At 40.5% G+C, this 23,360-nt stretch overlaps 1 protein-coding gene across 5 annotated transcripts in view; it reads right to left on the reverse strand.

Annotated features, from left to right (window-relative positions):
- The window catches only part of scel (sciellin), a 32,620-nt gene extending 21,411 nt beyond the window's left edge, over positions 1 to 11,209 (reverse strand). For 4 of the 5 annotated variants that reach the window (XM_014163772.2, XM_014163771.2, XM_014163770.2 and 1 more), the window contains exons 1-5: positions 10,925 to 11,209; positions 4,524 to 4,591; positions 2,312 to 2,420; positions 2,047 to 2,109; positions 1,718 to 1,780 (exon numbers count right to left, since the gene is read on the reverse strand). In XM_014163772.2, coding sequence (XP_014019247.1) covers positions 1,718 to 1,780; positions 2,047 to 2,109; positions 2,312 to 2,420; positions 4,524 to 4,566 — 278 coding nt within the window. In that variant the 5' untranslated portion in view covers positions 4,567 to 4,591; positions 10,925 to 11,209. The remainder of the gene's footprint in view (positions 1 to 1,717; positions 1,781 to 2,046; positions 2,110 to 2,311; positions 2,421 to 4,523; positions 4,592 to 10,924) is intronic. The other variant, XM_045704359.1, reaches the window with a different exon arrangement.
- Between the last annotated feature and the right edge of the window lie 12,151 nt (positions 11,210 to 23,360).

Consider the following 23,360-nt stretch of genomic DNA (forward strand, 5'->3'; position numbering starts at 1 on the left):
AGAGGCCTTTCTACTGACTCTGAAAAACACCAATAGAAAGATTCCCAGGGTCCCTGCTCATCTGTGTGAACGTGCCTTAGGCATGCTGCAAGGAGGCATGAGGACTGCAGATGTGGCCAGGGCAATAAATTGCAATGTCCGTAGTGTGAGATGCCTAAGACAGCGCTACAGGGAGACAGGACAGACAGCTGATCGTCCTCGCAATGGCAGACCACATGTAACAACACCTGCACAGGATCGGTACATCCAAACATCACACCTGTGGGACAGGTACAGGATGGCAAAAACAACTGCCCGAGTTACACCAGGAACGCACAATCCCTCCATCAGTGCTCAGACTGTCCGCAATAGGCTGAGAGAGTCTGGACTGAGGGCTTGTAGGCCTGTTGTAAGGCAGGTCCTCACCAGACATCACCGGCAACAACGTCGCCTATGGGCACAAACCCAGACAGGACTGGCAAAAAGTGCTCTTCACTGACGAGTTGCGGTTTTGTCTCACCAGGGGTGATGGTTGGATTCGCGTTTATCGTCGAAGGAATGAGCATTACACCGAGGCCTGTACTCTGGAGCGGGATCGATTTGGAGGTGGAGGGTCCGTCATGGTCTGGGGCGGTGTGTCACAGCATCATCGGACTGAGCTTGTTGTCATTGCAGGCAATCTCAATGCTGTGCGTTACAGGGAAGACATCCTCCTCCCTCATGTGGTACCCTTCCTGCAGGCTCATCCTGGCATGGCCCTCCAGCATGACAATGCCACCAGCCATACTGCTCTTTCTGTGTGTGATTTCCTGCAAGACAGGAATGTCAGTGTTTTGCCATGACCAGCGAAGAGCCCGGATCTCAATCACCTGAGCACGTCTGGGACCTGTTGGATCGGAGGGTGAGGGCTAGAGCCATTCCCTCCAGAAATGTCCGGGAACTTGCAGGGGCCTTGGTGGAAGAGTGGGGTAACATCTCACAGCAAGAACTGGCAAATTTGGTGCAGTCCATGAGGAGGAGACGCACTGCAGGACTTAATGCAGCTGGTGTCCACACCAGATACTGACTGTTACTTTTGATTTTGACCCCCCCCACATGTCTGTGGAACTTGTTCAGTTTATGTCTCAGTTGTTGAATCTTGTTTTGTTCATTCAAATATTTACACATGTTAAGTTTGCTGAAAATAAACGCAGTTGACAGTGAGAGGACGTTTCTTTTTTTGCTGAGTTTATTTTGCAGATCCTTACCAAGAAGACAGTGAATGTTCCAGAGTGGCCTCACGAATTTGACTTAAATCTGTGTAAAAATCTATGGCAAGACTTGAAAATGGCTGTTTAACAATGATCAACAACCAACTTGACAGAGCATAAATAAGTTTAAAAAGAATAATGGCCAAATATTGCACAATGCAAGCTTACCCAAAAAGACTCACAGCCGTAATCGCTGCTGGGGTTAACATGTATTGACTCGGGGGTGAATACTTACTAATCAATATATATAAGTGTTTTATTTTTCATTATACATTTTTTTAGCAATTTTGTTCCACTTTGACATTACAGAGTATTTTGTGTAGATCGTTGACAAAAACATACAATTAAATCCATTTTAATCTCACTTGTAACAAAATAAAATATGAAGAAATCCAAGGGGAGTGAATATTTATGATATGCACTAGGTATAGGACACATATTGGTTCCTGAGGAGGATGACAGTGTGTGTTGTACGGTGATATTGATACCTCTTTTTTAGGGCCTCTACGGAGGTTGTCGTTTGAGGGGATTTTAAGTCTGCAGTCTCAGCACTGTGGATGAATACGTTTGTTAAAACCATAGGTCTAAGAGATGATTATATTGAACCTTGGATAATAACACTGATAATGTAGTAAGTAGACCACAATCTTTTAGTAATGATCAGAGGCCGCTGTTTTTTCAGTGAAAGATCCATGAAAATGTGTATTATTAGTATTTCAGGTTTTTTGGGATCTATATACAAGTTGAAGCCAAGATGGGGTGATATATGAGGGAAGGGACTACAGGAGATACAGTATCAGGAAATTAGAGTCTTTACCTGTCAAGAGCCTCATTGGACCGGTATTTGTTCAGAACCACTCTGCCAAAGTTTGGATCCTGGCTAAATGAGAGAAAAGAAGAGGACATGTTGAGAGGCAGTTTCTTGTTATTTGAGCAACCACTACTAATATTTTTTTATTGAACAGTAATGACACAGCAGCCATGTTTAGTCACATCCTAAACGTCTACCACACCCTACAGTAATGATGGGTGGAGGTGTGTGTGTGGTTTGTATGTTTGTTCGTGTGATGCCAGTGTCTCACTCGACTGCTTCGTCCTGATCTGCGTTGCTCCTAATCCAACTTCTGTCCTTTAGCAGAGAAGTCTTCTTCTTGGGGTCCTCAATCGCCTGGCTGGGACTGCTGCCCTTAGCTACAACCACCATAACACCACACCCAGACACAAAACATTGACAAACTGACCTATACATTGATCTTATAGAAAATATTGCAATAGACTGAACAAAAGCAGTACTGCATAATAATGACATAATTATCACAATTGAAAGTGCATAACTATTACTGTTGTCCTATTAATACATCTAACTCAGGGACTGTCTTTGTCTTTCACCTGATTAAGTCATTCTGGTTACTCAACACCGGTTACAATGCTGACCCCTTTGTGAGGTTATGACACTGTGAAACCGCACCCACTGTCAAAATCCACCGAGGAGTTAGGTACCCTGAGCAGCCCCTAATATTTAACTAGTGTCACTGCTGTTCAGTCCTCACACAACGGGCCTTCTGCTATAGCTCCATTAACAAAGCTTAGGGGTGGATTGGGACACAAAACAAGGCTGAATGAATGGACAATTGGAGGAGTGAACACTGGGTGTATAAGTAAAAATCATATGTCTACCACATTGCTGCTAAGAATGTGTGTTAGGAATGTGAAATTCCAGCTGTGTGGCACGGATAATGCTCATATGCTGTGTTATTCTGTATACAGTGCCTAGCAAAAGTCTACAGCCCCTTGCACAGTTTTCACATTTTGCTTCTTTAAATTTCAATCTAGAAAGTTACTACTTTGGGATTTTTTTCCACAGCCTACTCCACAGTTGTAGAAATGTTCTGCAGTTAATACAAAAATAAAAACAAAGAAGTCTTGATTGCAAAAGTCTCCAAACCCCTTGTGGCACACCTAAATATGTTCATGAAAAATCCCACAATTTGTTGAATGAGGTCCATCTGTTTGCAAAATAAATGGTTCTCATTATTTAAGACTGACTTCCCCTGTCTCAGTCCCTCAGTTGGATAGTGAATTTTAAACAATGATTTAACCTCAGAGCCACCAATGATCTTTAGAAGCATGTCTGGGATGCATTTTTTAGACAGGCATAGATCAGGGGAGGTTACGAAATAATTCCAATTCACCGAATATCCCTTTGAGTATTGTCAAGTATGGTAATTCATCTGTGGATGGTGTATCATATACCCAGACACTGCAAAGATCTGGCCATCCTCCCTAACTGAGCTGTGGGGAGAATGGAAACTGCTCAGGGATATCACTATGATGCTTATAGGTCCAATGCAGATGTTTTTATCTCAATTTCAAATCATTTCTGGGTAACAATTAAGTACCTTATTGTGATTGTTTTAAAAAATTGCTTCTTGGCAATGAGTAATAAGCAATTTCACAACCAAGAATTTTGCTAGGACTGTCTCGGGAATGTTCAGAGTGGGTAGGGGAAAACGGAAAACTAGCAGTAGTCAAAACTTTGGACACACCTACTCATTCAAGGGTTTTTCTTTATTTTTGAAAACCTCTGGAATGTGATCAAGAGGAAGATGGATGGTCACAAGCCATCAAAGCTGAGCTGCTTGAATTTCTGCGCCAGGAGTGGCATAAAGTCACCCAACATCAATGTGAGAGACTGGTGGAGAGCATGCCAAGACTCATAAAATCTTTGATTGAAAATCAGGGTTATTCCACAAAATATTGATTTCTGAACTCTTCCTCAGTTAAAACATTAATATTGTGTTGTTTAAAAATGAATATGAACTTATTTTCTTTGCATTATTCGAGGTCTGACAACACTGCGTCTTTTTTGTTATTTTGACCAGTTGTCATTTTCTGCTAATAAATGCTCTAAATGACAATATTTTTATTTGGAATTTTGGAGAAATGTTGTCAGTAGTTTATAGAATAAAACAAACATTTTAATTTGACCCAAACACATACCTATAAATAGTAAAACCAGAGAAACGGATCATTTTACAGTGGTCTCTTGATTTTTTCCATTGCTGAAAATGTGAAGACCTACATAATCAATACATACATTGTTTTTATTTTTTTTATTTAGAACATTAAAAAAAACGTTAACTTAAAAAAAAAAAATTGTAGTTGGTCGTGTACATCAGTAGTGGGATTTTTTATTTATTTAATCCTTTTCATATTAAAATTGAAGGCAGCAAAATGTGAAAACTGTGCAAGGGGTGTGTAGACTTTCACTAGGCACTTTACATAGTTACTTACCGGCACTGGTAGAATAAGACCTCTTAGAGTAGGAATAAGACATGTTGATATTGTCACGTTTGTTGAATCTGGAAAAAAGGGAAATATTCTAAATTCAGTAACCATTATTCATCCACAGTGTGGTGCTATTGGTCACAATATTGTTACTGTATGGCAATAAGGAGCTGTGTTCAAGAACAAGGTAAGCCACTCTACTGGGGTAATATATACATTCAGAGAAACTATAACAATGAGATGACCAGGACATGTCACTGTCACCTGTCATCTTAAGTAACAAATGTGTTGTTATAGAGAAATATATCCAACTCCTACACAAAACCAACCAAGTCTTTAGGGTTATATTTTTTAAATGTATTTCCCATTCTAAATCAACTATTATGACAGCTGACTTGCTTTAAATAATGTTTACCATCTTGATAACATTGTCCCACAAGCAGTAGTAGTAACACCAATGACGGTAACACCAATGACAAATTTGAGCTTTTTTTTGGTAACCAATTATGTACTTTTTTTGGTCTCTTTTTGTGGGGGGGCGTGGTGTTACAGGTACAGAAACGATCAAAGATTAACCAAAACCCCCAGCCCTCATTCCCCATCCATCCGCCCGCATCCTCCCTTCCCACCCGGAAACCATGTTTCCCATGTTGATAGATTGAGAGATTCAAGGGGCTATCATCGTTAAGTAACATAATAGATGCAAAGCATTGAATATTTAAATTCATGCACTTCAAAATAAATGTTATAACTATGCCCCAGAAGCATTCAACTGCAGGGCTCTCCCACATCATATGACGGAACGTGCCTACCTGATTGAGGGGACACTGAACAGTTGGGAGTTGGGGCCAATTTCATTGTAAAACATTTTCTTGGTGTTAAATAGTCTGTGAACAAACTTAAAATATATAAATTGGTGATTCGGATTACGGGATGCCAAGGTCATATTTTTCCATATTCTGTTCCAGTTAAAGGATTGTTTAGATTCAATTAGATCTGTGGACCATACCTTTTTAAATGGCTAACATTCCAAAAGTTCTTTATATATTATAGAGATCAGTTCTTTCAGGAGCCATCATTGGATGGTTCAGTAGTTTATTTATTTATTAACTTTTATTTATTCAGGGGAAACCAATTCAGACCAGGGTCTCATTTTCAATGGTACCCTGAGGACATAAAATAAAAAATAAACTGCAAGATACAAGATAGAATAACAAGATACAATAACAAGTACATTACATTAGAACATCACAAACATCACAGGCATCATAAACAAACTATTAAAGTCATCAATCAAAACAATTGCACACCTCGGTGAACTCATTTATCATCAGGGTTTTAAAACTGCCCTAATGGCAACAGGGAATTCAAATGTAATTCATTTTGTAAGTGATTCCAAAAACGTGGAATGTTAAAACTAAAAGCGGATTTACCTAGTGCGGTGGAGATGTGAGGACCAGACAACCTTTGGATACAGGATACAGTGACGCGTATTAAAACTATCACCTGTGATATAGCCAAGGATGTTATAGTACATGGCATCCAAAGGTTTAAGAGTAGTGGCTGTTTCATTCCAATAAATGGTGTCCCCGTAGTCAAGAACTGGCGGGAAAGTTGCCTGTACAATCTGCCCCCTGCTGTTCAGGGAGAGGCATTATCTATTTCTATAAAATAAGCCTACTTTAAATCTCAGCTTCTTAAATAGCTCATCCGTATGTTTTATAAATGTCAAATTACTTTAAATCCCAAATCCCAGATATTTATAGGTGGGAAGCTGCTCGATGAAAGAGCCATCCAATGCATAAATGTGTAAGCCATCTGAAATATTTCTACGAGAATTAAAAAGCAGCATACATTTAGTTTTTCTCACATTAAGTACCAATTTTAAATCAACATAGCCTGGTCAGCCTTAGGGGCAATAGTGTACAAAACAGCGTCATCTGCATATAGATTAATGTAACACATTTTTGCAGATTGTCACGTCCTGACCAGTAATAGGGGTTATTTGTTATTATAGTTTGGTCTGGACGTGTCAGGGGGTGTTTGTTTCATGTGGATTGGGCTATGTATTTAGGTAGAGGGGTATTTGTTTTATATGGTTCGGGGTGTGTGTGTATGTAGAGGGGTGTTGGATTTATGTGTTCCGGGGTTTTTGGTTTATGTTCTTGTTTTGTATTCTAGGGTTTCTATGTTGTGTATTTCTTTGTTGGCCTGGTGTGGCTCTCAATCAGGAACAGCTGTACATCGTTGTTTCTGATTGAGAGTCATACTTAGGGAGCCTGTTTTCCCACCTGTCCCTTTGTGGGAGATTGTTTTTTGCATTGCTGTTTTGGATAGCCTGCGAAACTGTCGTACTGTCGTTTCTTGTTTTTTTTCGTGTTCACATATAAATAAAATAATGATGAGCACGCAACCCACTGCGCCTTGGTCTAATCCCTTCGACTACCGTGACACAGATAGACCAATATTATTTATATAAATAGTAAAGAGGACAGGTCCCAAAATCGACCCCCATGGGACACCTTTAGTAATATCAAGGTAATTTGACTTGACACCATCAGAAAGCACACACTGTGTCCTATCTGACAAATAGTTCCCAAACCACTTGCAAGACACCTGGTCAAGGCCCATTTCAGACAATCTTTGAATGACTAGGTGATGGTCAACAGTATCAAAGGCCTTGGATAGGTGTAAAAATATGGCAGCACAGTGATACCTATGATCTAAGGAATTTTATATAAAATTTAAGACAAGCATAGCTGCTGAAATGGTTCTATGTCCAGGTCTAAAACCAAACTGGTACGCATTAAGAATACCATTTGATGTTTAAAAAGTTTGCCAGTGATTCTAATATTTTTGCAAGACAAGATAGTTTAGAAATTGGGCAGTAGTTATCTAGGTCAGAAGGAGCCCCGCCTTTGTAAAGGGAGAGGACATGCGCCACCTTCCAGATCTTAGGGACCTGGAAGCAATGTTTAAATAAAAAATGTGGGTCCAAGGTTCTCCAATGAGGGGGGAAGAAAGCTGCAGTAGAAAGGGATCAAGCAAATCAGCTACCAAGATCAGGGTCATTTTTTCACATTTCAGATCATTGAGGATTTTCATAAATGGGTTGCAAATGGGATGCAAATGCCACTCCAGTTGAAGAATGACCCAGAGACAATGAACATTTTTCATTTTGCTGTAACATCAGGCAGCCCAACTACACAACACACACACGACAGGCCAAACTATCTGTCTGCACTGTAGTATGTCGACATAGGCAGAATTTGTTCTTCAGATAGAAACCCTTGTCCACACTATGTTGTTGTACCAACAGTGCCAACTGCCAGTGCTCTCTAATCCCTGACTCACCAGTTAAACCCGCAAACCTGTTTGTCTTGCTCTGCCCCTAAAGAGTGAGACACAGACACACCCTGAACGACACACCTTTCCTATACACACCTTTGAAAGTAGAACACAGAGCTGCACATAAGCAACATTCCTCGGGCCGTTCATGATTAGGATTATACTCTCTCCCACTAACACCCACATTATTCGGTGCGAGCACAACCTTGACAAAACATTAGCAAGCATTTCATTAGCAAGCCTGTATCAGAGCTGGGAAGTATAGTATCTGCCCAGAGCCATATACTTCTATATATACGGCTCTGTATCTGCCTATAGAGCAGAAATATGAATAAATAAAAACTACTGTTAATCTTTTTTAACCACTAATTATTGAATAGTGATTGATGGATTGGTTATTGTATCTCATACAGCTAATGTCAATCTAGAGGTGGCACTGAGATCCAGAGTAGATTAAGTTGTGGTACTCATTTCTAATGCATAACCAGTTTGATTCCAAGCAAAGGACTCCAGCTGTGCTTCATAACTTTCGAAAGAAAAAGTATCCTGCCTGTGCTGTGTTGCCAACTCATACGATCATTGTCATGCCTGGCAAGACAGCATCACAGACAGATCAGGGACCAGGTCAGTAAATTTAGCATTCCCAGTTTTAAACAACAAGGATAGGAAAACCAGCATCTAAGCTTGACGACTGATAATACACTCAGATCAGATCTCCAGGTGGGTGAGAATGCTTTCACGCTTCTGAAAACACAAACATTCTAACCATAACGATGCCCTGATGATGTGATTATAACTGAATGCCAAAATGGCCTTCATGTCTGTCCCAATAACCAGATGGAATTCAGTTATTTCTAACAATATGCTGTTCAGAGAATAAAAAAACTGATAGTAATTCTCCTGTTTCAGATTCAATAGTTGCTTTATCAACTAATTGATCATTACTGTGTAGCTTGTTGGCCAGGAAACGACTAGGACGATTATCATGAAATTAACGGATGAGTCTAACTTGATGGATGGCAAATTGTGCTCTCTGTCTAATCAATAAAGTAAGTTCTGTCTTGACTTTGGAAAGAGAAATAGCAATCTTTCAAATAGTAGTAGCCAACCCTTTCTGTTGTCGAGTGTTGAGAGCTGCCATGTTCCCACAGGTGAATTGTGAATGGACAGATTATGCTAGCTGCTGGAGCGAAATAGGCCTGCTAGTTGTTCCTTGTAATAACTTAATATAGTGTTATATGTTGATAATTATTTTAAAATAAGTCTGTTAATTCATAGTTATTTTGCAACAGAAAGCCATGAGCAAGCCACATGTTCCAATGCATGCCACCCGAAACGGAAACCAAGATCAGGGTCATTTCTTCACATTTTTGCTAACTGAGGAGTTTCATAAATCTGTTGCAAATGGATGCAAATGCTACCAATTCCAGAATGACCCAGAGACAATGGACATTTTTTATTTTGCTGTAACATGACGTAGCCCAACTACACAACACACACACGACAGGCCAAACTATCTGTCTGTACTGTAGTATGTCGACATAGGCAGAATTTGCTCTTCAGATAACAACCCTTGTCCACACTATGTTGTTGTACCAACAGTGCCAACTGCCAGTGCTCTCTAATCCCTGACTCACCAGTTAAACCCGCAAACCTGTCCGTCTTGCTCTGCCCCTAAAGAGTGAGACACAGACACACCCTGAACGACACACCTTTCCTATACACACCTTTGAAAGTAGAACACAGAGCTGCACATAAGCAACATTCCTCGGGCCGTTCATGATTAGGATTATACTCTCTCCCACTAACACCCACATTATTCGGTGCGAGCACAACCTTGACAAAACATTAGCAAGCATTTCATTAGCAAGCCTGTATCTGGCCTGGGAAGTACAGTATCTGCCCAGAGCCATATAATTCTATATATACGGCTCTGTATCTGCCTATAGAGCAGAAATATAAATAAATAAAAACTACTGTTAATTTTTTTATCCAGTAATTATTGAATAGTGATTGATGGATTGGTTATTGTATCTCATACAGCTAATGTCAATCTAGAGGTGGCACTGAGATCCAGAGTAGATTATGTTGTGGTACTCATTTCTAATGCATAACCAGTTTGATTCCTAGCAAAGGACTCCAGCTGTGCTTCATAACTTTAGAAAGAAAAAGTATCCTGCCTGTGCTGTGTTGCCAACTCATACGGTCATTGTCATGCCTGGCAAGACAGCATCACAGACAGATCAGGGACCAGGTCAGTAAATGTACCATTCCCAGTTTTAAACAACAAGGATAGGAAAACCAGCATCTAAGCTTGACGACTGATAATACACTCAGATCAGATCTCCAGGTGGGTGAGAATGCTTTCACGCTTCTGAAAACACAAACATTATAACCATAAGGATGCCCTGATGATGTGATTATGACTGGGATTGGCATAGATTGGCACAGACAGGTCGGTAGTGTTTCATGTTCACGAACATTCTACTGGCTTATTGACATGGGCAAGTGTCAATAGCAAAGCATGCTCTAACTCTGTCATATCCCTGTTGCCTCCAATTCTACATTTCACATGAGGTAAGAACAGACTGCTGCTACGATTTGAGATTGATTAACAGCTCACATTATGAATATAGAGATTTTAAAAAAGCTTTGCAATAGGCATTATCTATAGATCATTTTAAGAAATTAGACTATATTTTCAAATTTCATGTCAATGTAAAAATATGTACATATTATTATTTATAGTCCGTGTATAAGACTCTCATAACCCATTTAAATGCTCTGACAAATACATTCACACATGCAGATCATTGTGTGAACATATTCATTCAATACTTTCAATTCTTACTCTTTCAATACAACATACTTTTCTCATAGCACATTATCTCAACACAATAGCCTATGTTACAACGAACAACATGCATTCAAATCCTCTCGGATATACGAATAACGTATAACAAAACGTACATTTGTCTTTACATACCTCCAGGCTTATGTTACTGAATCAAAAGCACTGACTATGCGTATATGATTGGGCAGAGAGACAGGCTACATACCCCTGGAAGCTGAAAGCTGGTCCGCTCACGCGACAGATATTCAAAAGTTTGACTAGCGCCTAGGTACTCTTACAAGTCTATCAGTCACTAGTTTAGTCACTTGTTATTACGCCTTTCTTTATTCTCTATCCCTGTTTTTGACCTCCAGGGAGGGGACACCAAACTGGCCAATGGCACACGAGGGTGTGGCCTCAGAGACATCTCTTTCGTTCTTTCTTTATTTCTTTCATCATCATCGCACTCCACTGATTGCTGTATGTGTTGTTTGGGGTTTCACAGAGAATGGAATCAGCTAGGTGGAGTAGAGTAGGAGGGACACCTCTAAGTTCACCAGCTTTTGCTTCAACAGGAATGTATGAGAAGCATAGCCTACAGTGGACCATTTTTCATGTTTTATATCATACAAGATATTTGAACACCTGCCATCAACTAAATTAACTATCTTGTGAGGCAAGAAATACAGATACCAGATATGTTCTGCGGTAGTAGTGGCACTAGCATCAATTCTTTGTAGGATAATAATTTCTTACTATATCTATGTAATAGACCCTGTGATAGACTAGTGTTCTGTCCAGGTGGTGAATTTATACATCAAGCTGCCTCACAGAACAGAAAAAGGAGGTAGCCAAGGCTTGTGCAAGGCTACTTACTACTTATATCTACTGTATGTAATACAGTACATAGGGCTAGTACCTTGCTTCAGGTTTTCATTACACTGTTCTGGCGACTGCAGTGATGCACTGCAACTGGTCCGTCAGACGCTGACGCAACTTCGGCAGCAGCAACTGGCCCTTCCGACAACGACGCACCTTCGGCAGCAGGAACTGGCCCTTCCAACAAAGATGCAACTTCGGCAGCTGCATCAGGTCCTGATCAACACGCACTGCATTCCTGTGATCATCCTCGGAGCCGGTGTATTTATTAGAGGTACCCCTCGCTCTTTTGTTTGGGTCTCAACCCTGTGTTTTGTATACGTGTCTCTTTGGTTTTTGTCCCCATGCCTTTACATGGCACGCTGTAATTGGGTAAAAAAAAAAAAAAAATATTACACATTCCTGCGCCTGTCTCCCGATCCATTTACATTACATTTAAGTCATTTAGCAGACGCTCTTATCCAGAGCGACTTACAAAATGGTGCATTCACCTTATGATATCCAGTGGAACAACCACTTTACAATAGTGCATCTAAATCTTTTAAGGGGGGGGGTTAGAAGGATTACTTTATCCTATCCTAGGTATTCCTTAAAGAGGTGGGGTTTCAGGTGTCTCCGGAAGGTGGTGATTGACTCCGCTGTCCTGGCGTCGTGAGGGAGCTTGTTCCACCATTGGGGTGCCAGAGCAGCGAACAGTTTTGACTGGGCTGAGCGGGAACTGTGCTTCCTCAGAGGTAGGGGGGCCAGCAGGCCAGTGGTGGATGAACGCAGTGCCCTTGTTTGGGTGTAGGGCCTGATCAGAGCCTGATCAGATCGATCCCTTCGTACCAACGTGACATAATGAGAATGTGTGATGCAAACAAGCCAGGACAGCCAAAGGTATTTATGAAAGTACAATCCCCGCTTGAGAAAACAAAATCACCAATACACAAGCGCTCCTCAAACATTTCACACCCTTGCAGTCAATTTTTTGGCATAGGGGAGAGGGGCTGTTAGTGTACTCTTCTAGCCTATTATTTCTATTGTTGGCAGTGCTTGTCTACTTAACATCAGAACTGTAGGTGCTCATACACAACAAAACACATACCAGTCTATGCTACCCTTTTTCATTTACAGATTAACATGGCTTCTTGTATGTTTACACATCCTTATGGTCTGTCTTCATGTCTTTCCAGGAGACTTGCAGTACAAACAAATCTTCCACAAGAGGTCAAGGCAGTGGGTGGTGAAGAAAGTGTACGAGCCCAAAACCCACCACTTCAGGCAGAAAGGACAAGATGGTGGTCTATTAGCACCCAACATCACCACAGCGCCAAAGACTGCTAAACCAGCTGCCATTACCCAACACAAGATGAGGTTAACCAGCTGAAGAACATTCAGGACCCTGACTGGAACATTCAGCCATCACAACATCCATATTCAGTTAGACTGATGTTGTAGTATAATATAGAATAATACTCCAACTGCATTGTGGTATAGCTATTGCTAACTCTTGTACATATGCATATAATGGAGTTTTCTATAATATTTTTTAGTGTACTGACTAAATGAGTCATGTGACGGAATGAGTCCAGCTGCATCAGAAACCAATAAAATGTTTACTTCAACTCCTGGATCAACAACAGCTACCAACTAGCTACCAACAGCTAGCTTCCAACAGCAAAACCACTTACTTGTATGTCATTTGCCCTCTTGGTCCAGTGGGTCTAAGCTGCCGCCGCCAGGTGATCGTTGAGGTTCTGAAGAACGTCTACAGCATCCCTCTATCCATATGTGCTTTGAAACTTCGATTGTCTGTCACACACACAATCCATGGGGTCTGCAGTGACCCTCTCCAGTAACAACTGTCCACGATCTAATTAATTGCAGCACAGACATTCTTCTTTCTGTCAGCATGGCTAGAAAGCACCCGCATTTGCAGCACCAGTCGGAGTCTGACCGTGGCTCCCCAGGATCTGGATCAGCGCCGGCGACAGCTCCTCATTTGAGCCTCTTCAGTGTATTCCGGCTCAAATGAATAGGGCTGTAGTTAAGATTTGTGCTAATTTTAATTCTAATTTTTTTCCTCAGATGGTTCCCAAATGTAAAGAAATGGTGGTCATACTTGTCTTGGTCAGTCAGTTGACTGTTTGTCAATATTATAATTGCAAACCAACATGAAGTTAAGGCCACCAAAAGTAGAGAAGACATGATGAGGAATAAAATTCCACATAGAAGTGGGTCTTCTTAGGAATTGCTTTATCCAATTGATCTTAAAAGTATTATTTAAGGTAGTAAAGTCCAGAAAATTCAGACCACATTACAACAGTTTTTCTAATGTAATGGGTACGGTTTCTCCACAGAAAGTTGAAAAGCATCTGGTTTATCTCCTTGCTTATTTTACTGTCAAAATATAAAGATAGAGCACCATATGTTAGTCTAGAGATACCTTCAGCCTTGGTTATTAGGACTCTTCCTTTTAAAGATAAGTCCCTCTGTAGGGACTGTTTTTTTAATGAGGGTTAAAATTTAGTAAGCCTCTAGACTTCTGATGCTTTGTAATGGTTATGCCTAAATATTTAAGTTCTTCTTTTACTGGAATACCATAATATGAAGGTGTCACACAATCTTTGACAGCCATGAGTTCACATTTATTAATGTTAAGATATAGACCAGACGCTTTGGAAAAGGATTGTATCACATTGATCGATATGGGAATTTGGTTAGCATCTTTCAGATAAAGTGTTGTATCGTCAGCCAGCTGGCTTATAATAATTTCTTTACCAGCTATGGAAATACCTTGTACAGGACTATTATTTAAAGAATTTTTAAGAAGTTGGGTGATTAATAAAAACAGGTACGGAGAGATAGGACAACCATGCCTAATTCCTCTCTTTAACTCAAATCTAGGTGAGGTGCCATATTTCAATTTGATAGAGCTGTTACCATTTGTATAGAGAGTCTTAATAGCCTTACAGAAAAACTCCCCAAGCCAAGTCTCTCAATGGAGTTGTCACGGGTATCGTAGGGATTAGACCAAAATGCAGCGGGAACATGTAAACTCATCTTCTTATTTTATTCAAGAAGGAAAACAAAAGAAACACGTATACAAAAAACAACAAACGACACTAAACAGTCCCGTCAGGTGCACGAACACAAAACAGGAAACAACTACCCACAAATCCCATAGAAAAAACACCCCTACTAAATAGGACCTTCAATTAGAGGAAACGATGAACAGCTGCCTCCAATTGAAGGTCAAAACGATAAACTAGACATAGAAATAGAAAAAATTGAAAATGAACATAGAAATACAAAACATAGAACACAACCCAAAAACCCCGACAACACAAAACAAACACACCCCTGCCACGTAATGACCAAACTACAATAACAAATAACCTCTTTAACTGGTCAGGACGTGACAGGAGTGGAAGAGGAACTGATGCTCTACTGTGTCAAATGCTTTATAAAAATCTAAAAATAATATGAAGCTATCCTCGGTTATTAGGTCTGAATAGTCAAGTATGTCTAATACTAGTCTGACATTGTTAGAAATATGTCTGTTCCTCATAAAGTGTGTGTTTCATCAATGATTGCATCCAGGACTTCTTTAATTCTTTTTAGAGTGAAATTTCTCAAGTCTAAAGAAATAAGATGAATTCTGTTCTCCCTTCTCAAAAAATTTTATCCTAGTTCTAATAAAAGGTTCCTTCTGCTTTTAATCTATATATATTATCCAGTTTATTTTGTAACTCAATCAGTTTCATCTTCTCCTCCCCCGATGGGCCGGCTGGGGACCTCTGAGAAAGGGAAGTTATCTTAATGATCACCTTTTCCTCCTCAGCTCTTCTGGTTTAGCAAGATTACTACTATATTTTCTAAGGTATTTGGACACCTCAAATTTAAAGAGCTCCCAGTTCTTGCAATAATATTTTTCTTCACAAGCCCTTTCCCAAAAGTGTGAAAGCAGCTCTTTAAACTCAAACTTAACTATATCATTATTTAATAATGAGCTATTTAGCTTCCAGTAGGATGCTCTACCAAGGTTAGTATCAGAGGTAAATATTTTGATATCAATGTAAATGGCCCTATGGTCTGTGAGGGGAGTAGTACAAATATTTGTAGTAACACACTCACTATCAATACATTTGGATATAAGCCAAAAATCTATTCTCGATTGTCTGGAACCTGTTTTGTTACTCCAAGTGAATGATCTATCGGCCGGAAACCTCTCTCTCCATATATCAGTAAGATCAAACTTTTCCATAAAAAGTATTAAACCCAAATTCTGATTGGTTGGCCTACCTGGGGGCCATCTATCAGTTGAATTATCTATAGTAATGTTAAAGTCCCCTCCTATCAATAATAACGAATTCGGAAATTTAGATAACCAATGAAGTATATGTTTTTCTATAGATTCAAGCAACTCATCATTCTCATGTTTGGTGTTTTGTACCCGCAGAAGTTTACAGTAATGAGCGTAATGTCATTGTAACTGATCACAGGACAAATAAAGTGACCAAAGGGATCACATTCCGAGTGTAGAATATTACCACCAAAGGTATTTTTCATTGTAGTGACACCAGCGGAGTGTTCAGATCCACGGGAAAGCCAAATATCGTTGCCCCACTGTGACCTCCAGAAGTTGGCATCAGCCGAAATTGACTGAGACTCTTGAAAAAAGCAAAAATCTGTTTGAAATTCTTTAGCAAATAAAAATAAGGCCTTGCGCTTCACATTGTTTCGTAACCCCCTAGCATTAAGAGAAACTATAGACAAAGACAAAACAACAAAGATTATATAAAAGTATAAACTGTAGTAGGATGAGTCAAAGACGTAGGGACAGTGAACGTAAGCAATAAGGAACCGAGATCTGCACCATTTAAGTCAATTTAAAGTGAAAATAGCTTATTCCATAAACTTTGAGCTAGATGTTATCTGGCTTTTGAAATTCAACTCAACTGAAAATTATGTTCAAGACCAAACCAAGGGTTCTTGTAGTAAGAGAGACTAAAAACCCTCTTTAGTGTAATCAGGAACTATTCTGACAAATAAAATACAAAATAATTATTGAAATAAAAGGATACCTACTATTTTAAGTGCATATGAAAACTGATCATAAAAAAAAATTGAATAGAAAATGTTTTACATATACACGTTAACTAAATAGAACAATAACCGTGTAAAGTCAGAGCAGACCTGTATGCCCTTTAAAATAGTATCTTAGTTACTGTATACATAAAAAATAAATACAGCTTTCAGTCTTCTTCGTATGTTTGTAAACAAAATAGGCCTTCTGGTCATACAAGAACAAACAAATAAATTGAAGTACCTGAGTATTCTGAAAAATAGTCACCTGATGCTTGTTTGGTAAAGTTAAACAATACAAGGAAAATGAGAATACCATGGCCGAAACCATCAATCTGTTCCTTCTGGTGAGATTTTAGGGAGGAATATGGATTTCTGAACTGTTGATGAAACCTCGTCCTCCGATGAAATAAGCAGCCTTTCCCTCATTTCGTACTTTCTTGATCATTGGCCACAACTTGTTCCTTCTTTCTATGTCCTCCGGGCTGAGTTGCTCGGCGAAACGCAGACCATGGCTCTGAAGGAAGACGTTCTTCCTAGCAGCTTTCCAGACAGCATCCCTGTAGAATCTGGCAGTGGAGAGGATGATGATAACCCTTGGTCTTGAATCGTTTTGCTGTTGCTTCTTGCCGAGGCGATGCACAACGTCGATGATATCACCAACTTTGTTCTTCTCTGCAGGCATAACTTCTTGGCAGATGCGGATAGCCTCTCCTCGCATATCTTCATTCTCCACCTTTGGCACGCCGTATAGTCTCAGGTTCCATCTTCTTGTGTATTGTTCCAGACGTCTATGGTAGACATTCTTATTTTTCCACCTTTTCCACACTTTTTTTCAACTTTTGCCACTCTCATTTTCACATCCTTGATTTCACCACATGCAAACTCCAGTCTTTATCAAGCCTTCGATAACCATGGTGTTCGCGCTTACCATTTTCTCAATGGCGTCAGACCTGGAGTTGATGAGTAAGGAGAGGGTAGCCACGATGTCAGAGTTCATGTTAGGTTTTTTTGGAGGGTGGAGGTTTGCACGGAGTAACTGGTAAAGAGGGGAACTCGTCATCTTCAACAGCATTCACGTACTGTAGTTATGGCAGTTGTCTAGTTATGGCGGTTGTCTATTTCTCTCTTGTTGATTAGCAATAGAACGGCTAGCTTCTTCCTTTCTTTTTTGTCATGACTTCGCATGGACATGCCAAAATAAATGATCCAATTCTTATTCCAGTCACAGGAAAGTTCTTATATCTTGAACAAATAAAAACAGTAAACTTGTTTTTTTCACAATCTTTCTGAAGTTTGGTGCGGAGCTTGGTAAAAAAAAGTGTCTGTTCAAGCCGCCATCTTGGCACCTCGCCAAAAATAAAATTAAACCATCTAGTGTGCAGCGAAATGACAACACAATGTGAAATACAGGTAGCCTAGTCAAATAATTAACATCCAAACACATTAACCGTTACTCTCTCACAGGAATTCCACTAATGGTCCGTATGTAGCCAAACGTAGCTGCTGCTCATGTTGGTATCTGTACCTATGGCGCAAAAGCCATGACAGGGAGACATAGTGGAGTGGTAACGTGCGTGAAAGCAGTTGTTCCCGACGCCACTTGGGTACACTGCAGCATCCACCGTGAGGCTCTTGCTGCCAAAGGAATGCCTGACAGCTTGAAATACGTTTTGGACACTACAGTGAAAATGGTTAACTTTGTTATACAAGGCCCCTGATTTCTCGTGTATTTTCTGCACTATGCAATGTAACGTTTTTACAACATACAGAAGTGCGCTGGTTAACAAGGGGCAAAGTATTGACACGTTTTTTTTTAAATTGAGAGACAAGCTTAAAGTTTTTTGTACTGACCATAATTTTCACTTGTCTGAATGCTTGCATGATGACGAGTTTCTCACACAACTGGCCTATCTGGGTGATATTTTTTCTCACCTGAATGATCTGAATCTAGGATTACAGGGACTCTCCGCAACTATATTCAATGTGCGGGACAAAATTGAGGCTATGATTAAGAAGTTGGAGCTCTTCTCTGTCTGCATTAACAAGGACAACACACAGGTCTTTCCATCATTGTATGATTTTTGTGTGCAAATGAACTTAAGTTTATGGACAATGTGAAATGTGATATAGCGAAGCACCTGAGTGAGTTGGGTGCGCAATTCCGCAGGTACTTTCCTGAAACGGATGACACAAACAACTGGATCCGTTATCCCTTTCATGCCCTGCCTCCAATTCACTTACTGATATCTGAACAAGAGAGCCTCATCGAAATTGCAACAAGCGGTTCTGGGAAAATTTTATTTAGCCTCTCTGGCGCAGGTGTGCCGCTAGCGACCCACTTCGACAACATCCGGTGAAATTGCAGAACGCCAAATTCAAATTACAGAAATAGTAATAATAAGCATTCATGAAAATACAAGTGTTATACATCGGTTAAAAGATAAACTTCTTGTTAATCCAGCCACTTTGTCAGATTTAAAAAAGGCTTTACAGCAAAAGCATACCATGCGATTATCTGAGGACAGCGCCCCGCTTACAAAAGCATACAAACATTTTCCAACAAAAGTCAGAAATAGCGATAAAATGAATCACTTACCTTTGAAGATCTTCCTGTGGTTGCAATCAGAAGGGTCCCAGTTACATAATAAATGGTTGTTTTGTTTGATAAAGTCCCTCTTTATATCCCAAAAACTCAGTTTTGTTGGCGCGTTTTGTTCAGTAATCCACTGGCTCAAAGGCGGTCAAAACACGCAGACGAATACATCCTAATAGTACCATTAAAGTTCGTCGAAACATGTCAAACAATGTTTATAATTAATTCTCAAGTTGTCAATTGTCTAAATAATCAATAATATTTCAACCGGACAATAGCGTATTAAATAGAAAGGAAAAACAATGAAGGGCACGCACACGGTCATGCGCGCAAACCAGCACTGCATGCTTCCTCAGTCCACTGACAGAAAGGTCTCATTCTTCTTCATTTTTCAGAAAACAAGCCTGAAACAATGTCTAAAGACTGTTGACATCTAGTGGAAGCCATAGGAACTGCAATCTGGGCCCTAACCCATTACATAGTCAATAAGCATTCAATGGAAAACAACTCACATCAAAAAAATCCCGCTTCCTGGATGGATTTTCCTGCCAAATCAGTTCTGTTATACTCACAGACATTATTTTAACAGTTTTAGAAACTTCAGAGCGTCTTCTATCCAATGCTACATATCCTAGCTTCTGAGCCTGAGTAACAGGCAGTTTACTTTGGGCACATCATTCTTCCGAATTTCCAAATACTGCCCATGTCACTAAAAAGTTAATCAGAAGCCACTGCCAGATCTCTGGATTGGGCTGCGCTCAGAATATCCTGCCTTGGCAAACCGCGCTGTTAAGACACTGATGCCCTTTGCCACCACGTACCTATTTGAGAGTGGATTCTCGGCCCTCATTAGCATGAAAACTAAATACAGGTACAGACTGTGTGTGGAAAAGGATTTAAGACTGAGTCTGTCTCTGTCAAGCCTGCTCCCGCTCTTCCCCCCTGGTGCTCAAGGGCGCCAGACTTCCCTGCATTACGTATTCCTGCCACCATCATTTACACACACCTGCCTTCTCTCGTCACGCGCATCAGCGATATTGGACTCACCTGGACTCCCTCAATCACCTGTTTATTACCTCCCCTATATTTGTCAGTTCCCCAGCTCTGTTTCCCGCTGCTGCATTAATTATTTGTCTGTGCTACCCGCGTGCTGACGTTGTTCCTGTCTCATTCTATGTCGGTTCCATATTAAATGTTTGACTCCCCGTACCTGCTTCGCCTCTCCAGCGTCATCCCTGTGACACTCTCCAATACAACCCAACATTACAGAGTTATGTGCATCCTTTCAAGCATACCCTTCTCATTAACCTGTGGTGAGTTATTCACCATTTTCGATGAACAAATAAGGTTTTATATGTAAGATGGCTAAATAAAAAGCAAAATATTGATTATTATTATATTATTATTTGTGCCCTGGTCCTATAAGAGCTCTTTGTCACTTCCCACGAGCCGTGTTGTGACAAAAACTCACACTCATTCTTGTGTTTAGTAAATGTACCGTAGTGTGTGTGGCAGGCTTACAATGATGGCAAAAACAACATTTGAGAGTACGCTGACCCTGGTACTAGAGGGGGTACGCAGCTGGAGGTTGAATGTTTGAAGGGGTACGGGACTATAAAAGTTTGGGAACCACTGCCTTAGATGATAGAAAGAATTGTGCTGCCATGTTTGTAGACTTCTCAAATACTTCAGTAGGTCATGTTATTCTATTGAATAAGCTGTCCTGGGAACTGATGTTTGCAGATTGTTTTCATTATTATCTCAATGACAGAACTTAGGCCATCAAGGTAGATCTGGTCACATATACACATATACACATATACACATGATAAGACACCCACTCTACACACAAGTGCACATGGATGTTGTAAATATGTGGTGGTGGAGTGGTGGCCTGACGGAACACACTGAATGTATTGGGTAAGGTCTTATGAAATGTAATGTAATGTAGTATTTGAAACTATATGTAACTGTCTTATGTTGCTGAACCCCAGGAAGAGTAGCTTCCGCCTTTGCAGCAGCTAATGAGGATCCATAATAAATACAAAAAAATACAAAATACAAATGGGTGCCCCAAGGTTCGATACAAGCCCACTACTGTTTACAACGTATATTGAGCTCTGAGCTCTGACCCCTGTTCATGGTGACTGATGGGGTTAAGTCTGAATTTCTTGAAGTACAGTGCCTTCGGAAAGTAGTCAGACCAGTTGACGTTTTCCACATTTTGTTACATTACAGCCTTATTCGAAAATGATTAAATAAATTTTAAAAAATCCTTAGTAATCTACACACAACAATGACAAAGCAAAAACATATTTTTAGAATTTTCTCAAATTTCTTAAAAATAAAAACAAAAATACCTTATTAACATAAATATTCAGACCCTTTGCTATGAGACTCGAAATTGAGCTCAGGTGCATCCTGTGTCCATTGATTATCCTTTAGATGTTTCTACATCTTGATTGGAGTCCACCTGTGGTAAATTCAATTGATTGGACATGATTGTAAAGGAACACAAATATATTGTAGTCAGATTACAGATACTTTTGAAAATGTAGATGGTTACTTTTAAATTCAGAAATGATGTTATGGAATGGTCTGCCTATCCATGAGACACGCAGACTCGGTCTCGAAATTTTAAGTCTTTATTGAAGACTCATCTCTTCAGTAGGTCCTATGATTGAGTGTAGTCTGGCCCAGGGGTGTGAAGGTGAACGAAAAGGCACTGGAGCAACGAACCGCCCTTGCTGTCTCTGCCTGGCCGGTTCCCCTCTCTACACTGGGATTCTCTGCCTCTAACCCTATTAGGCGGGCTGAGTCACTGGCGTACTGGTGCCCTTCCATGCCATCCCTAGGAGGGGTGCGTCATTTGAGTGGGATCACTGACATGGTCTTCTTGTCCGGGTTGGCGCCCCCCTTGGGTTTGTGCTGTGGGGAGATCTTCGTGGGCTATTCTCAGCCATGTCTCAGGGTAGTACGTTGGTGGTTTGAAGATATCCCTCTAGTGGTGTGGGGGCTGTGCTTTGGCAAAGTGGGTGGGGTTATATTCTGCTTGGTTGGCCCTGTCTGGGGGCATCGTCGGACGGGCCACAGTGTCTCCCGACCCCTCCTGTCTCAGCCTCCAGTATTTATGCTGCAATGGTTTATGTGTCTGGGGGCTAGGGTCAGTCTGTTATATCTGGAGTATTTCTCCTGTCTTATCCAGTGTCCTGTGTGAATTTAAGTATGCTCCCTCTAATTCTCTCCCTCTCCCTCCCCTCCCGGAGGACCTGAGCCCTGGGACCATGCCTCAGGACTACCTGGCCTGATGACTCCTTGCTGTCCCCAGTCCACATGGTCGTGCTGCTGCTCCAGTTTCAACTGTTCTGCCTGCGGCTATGGAACCCCGACTCTCTATCTACCGCACCTGCTGTCTCTAACTCTGAATGCTCAGCTATGAAAAGCCAACTGACATTTAGTCCTGAGGTGCTGACCTTTTGCACCCTCTACAACCACTGTGATTATTATTATTTGACCCTGCTGGGCATCTATGAACGTTTGAACATCTTGGCCATGTTCTGTTATAATCTCCACCCGGCACAGCCAGAAGAGGACTGGCCACCCCTCAGAGCCTGGTTCTTTTCTAGGTTTCTTACTAGGTTCTGGCCTTTCTAGGGAGTTTTTCCTAGCCACCGCGCTTCTACACCTGCATTGCTTGCTGTTTGGGGTTTTAGGCTGGGTTTCTCTATAGCACTTTGTGACATCGGCTGATGTAAAAAGGGCTTTATAAATACATTTGATTTGATTTGATTGATTGATTGATTGATTGATGTCTGTTCACAAATCTAAATGTGTATTTGAACCAAATAATGGTTAAATTCAAGAAGTTTAAGCTGTCTATCAATCATTGTTTTTGAAACCAGTGGACAGCCAGTGAAAAATGTGCTCTTGCAACAGCTGCATAGTGTGGATCCCAGCGTATGCAATAAAAGTGGGACTTTTATTGCTTAATCTAATTACATTTACATTTACATTTAAGTCATTTAGCAGACGCTCTTAACCAGAGCGACTTACAAATTGGTGCATTCACCTTATGATATCCAGTGGAACAACCACTTTACAATAGTGCATCTAAATC

This window comes from Salmo salar, chromosome ssa21 (genome assembly GCF_905237065.1).
Source record: "Salmo salar chromosome ssa21, Ssal_v3.1, whole genome shotgun sequence".
Classification (NCBI taxonomy): domain Eukaryota; kingdom Metazoa; phylum Chordata; class Actinopteri; order Salmoniformes; family Salmonidae; genus Salmo; species Salmo salar.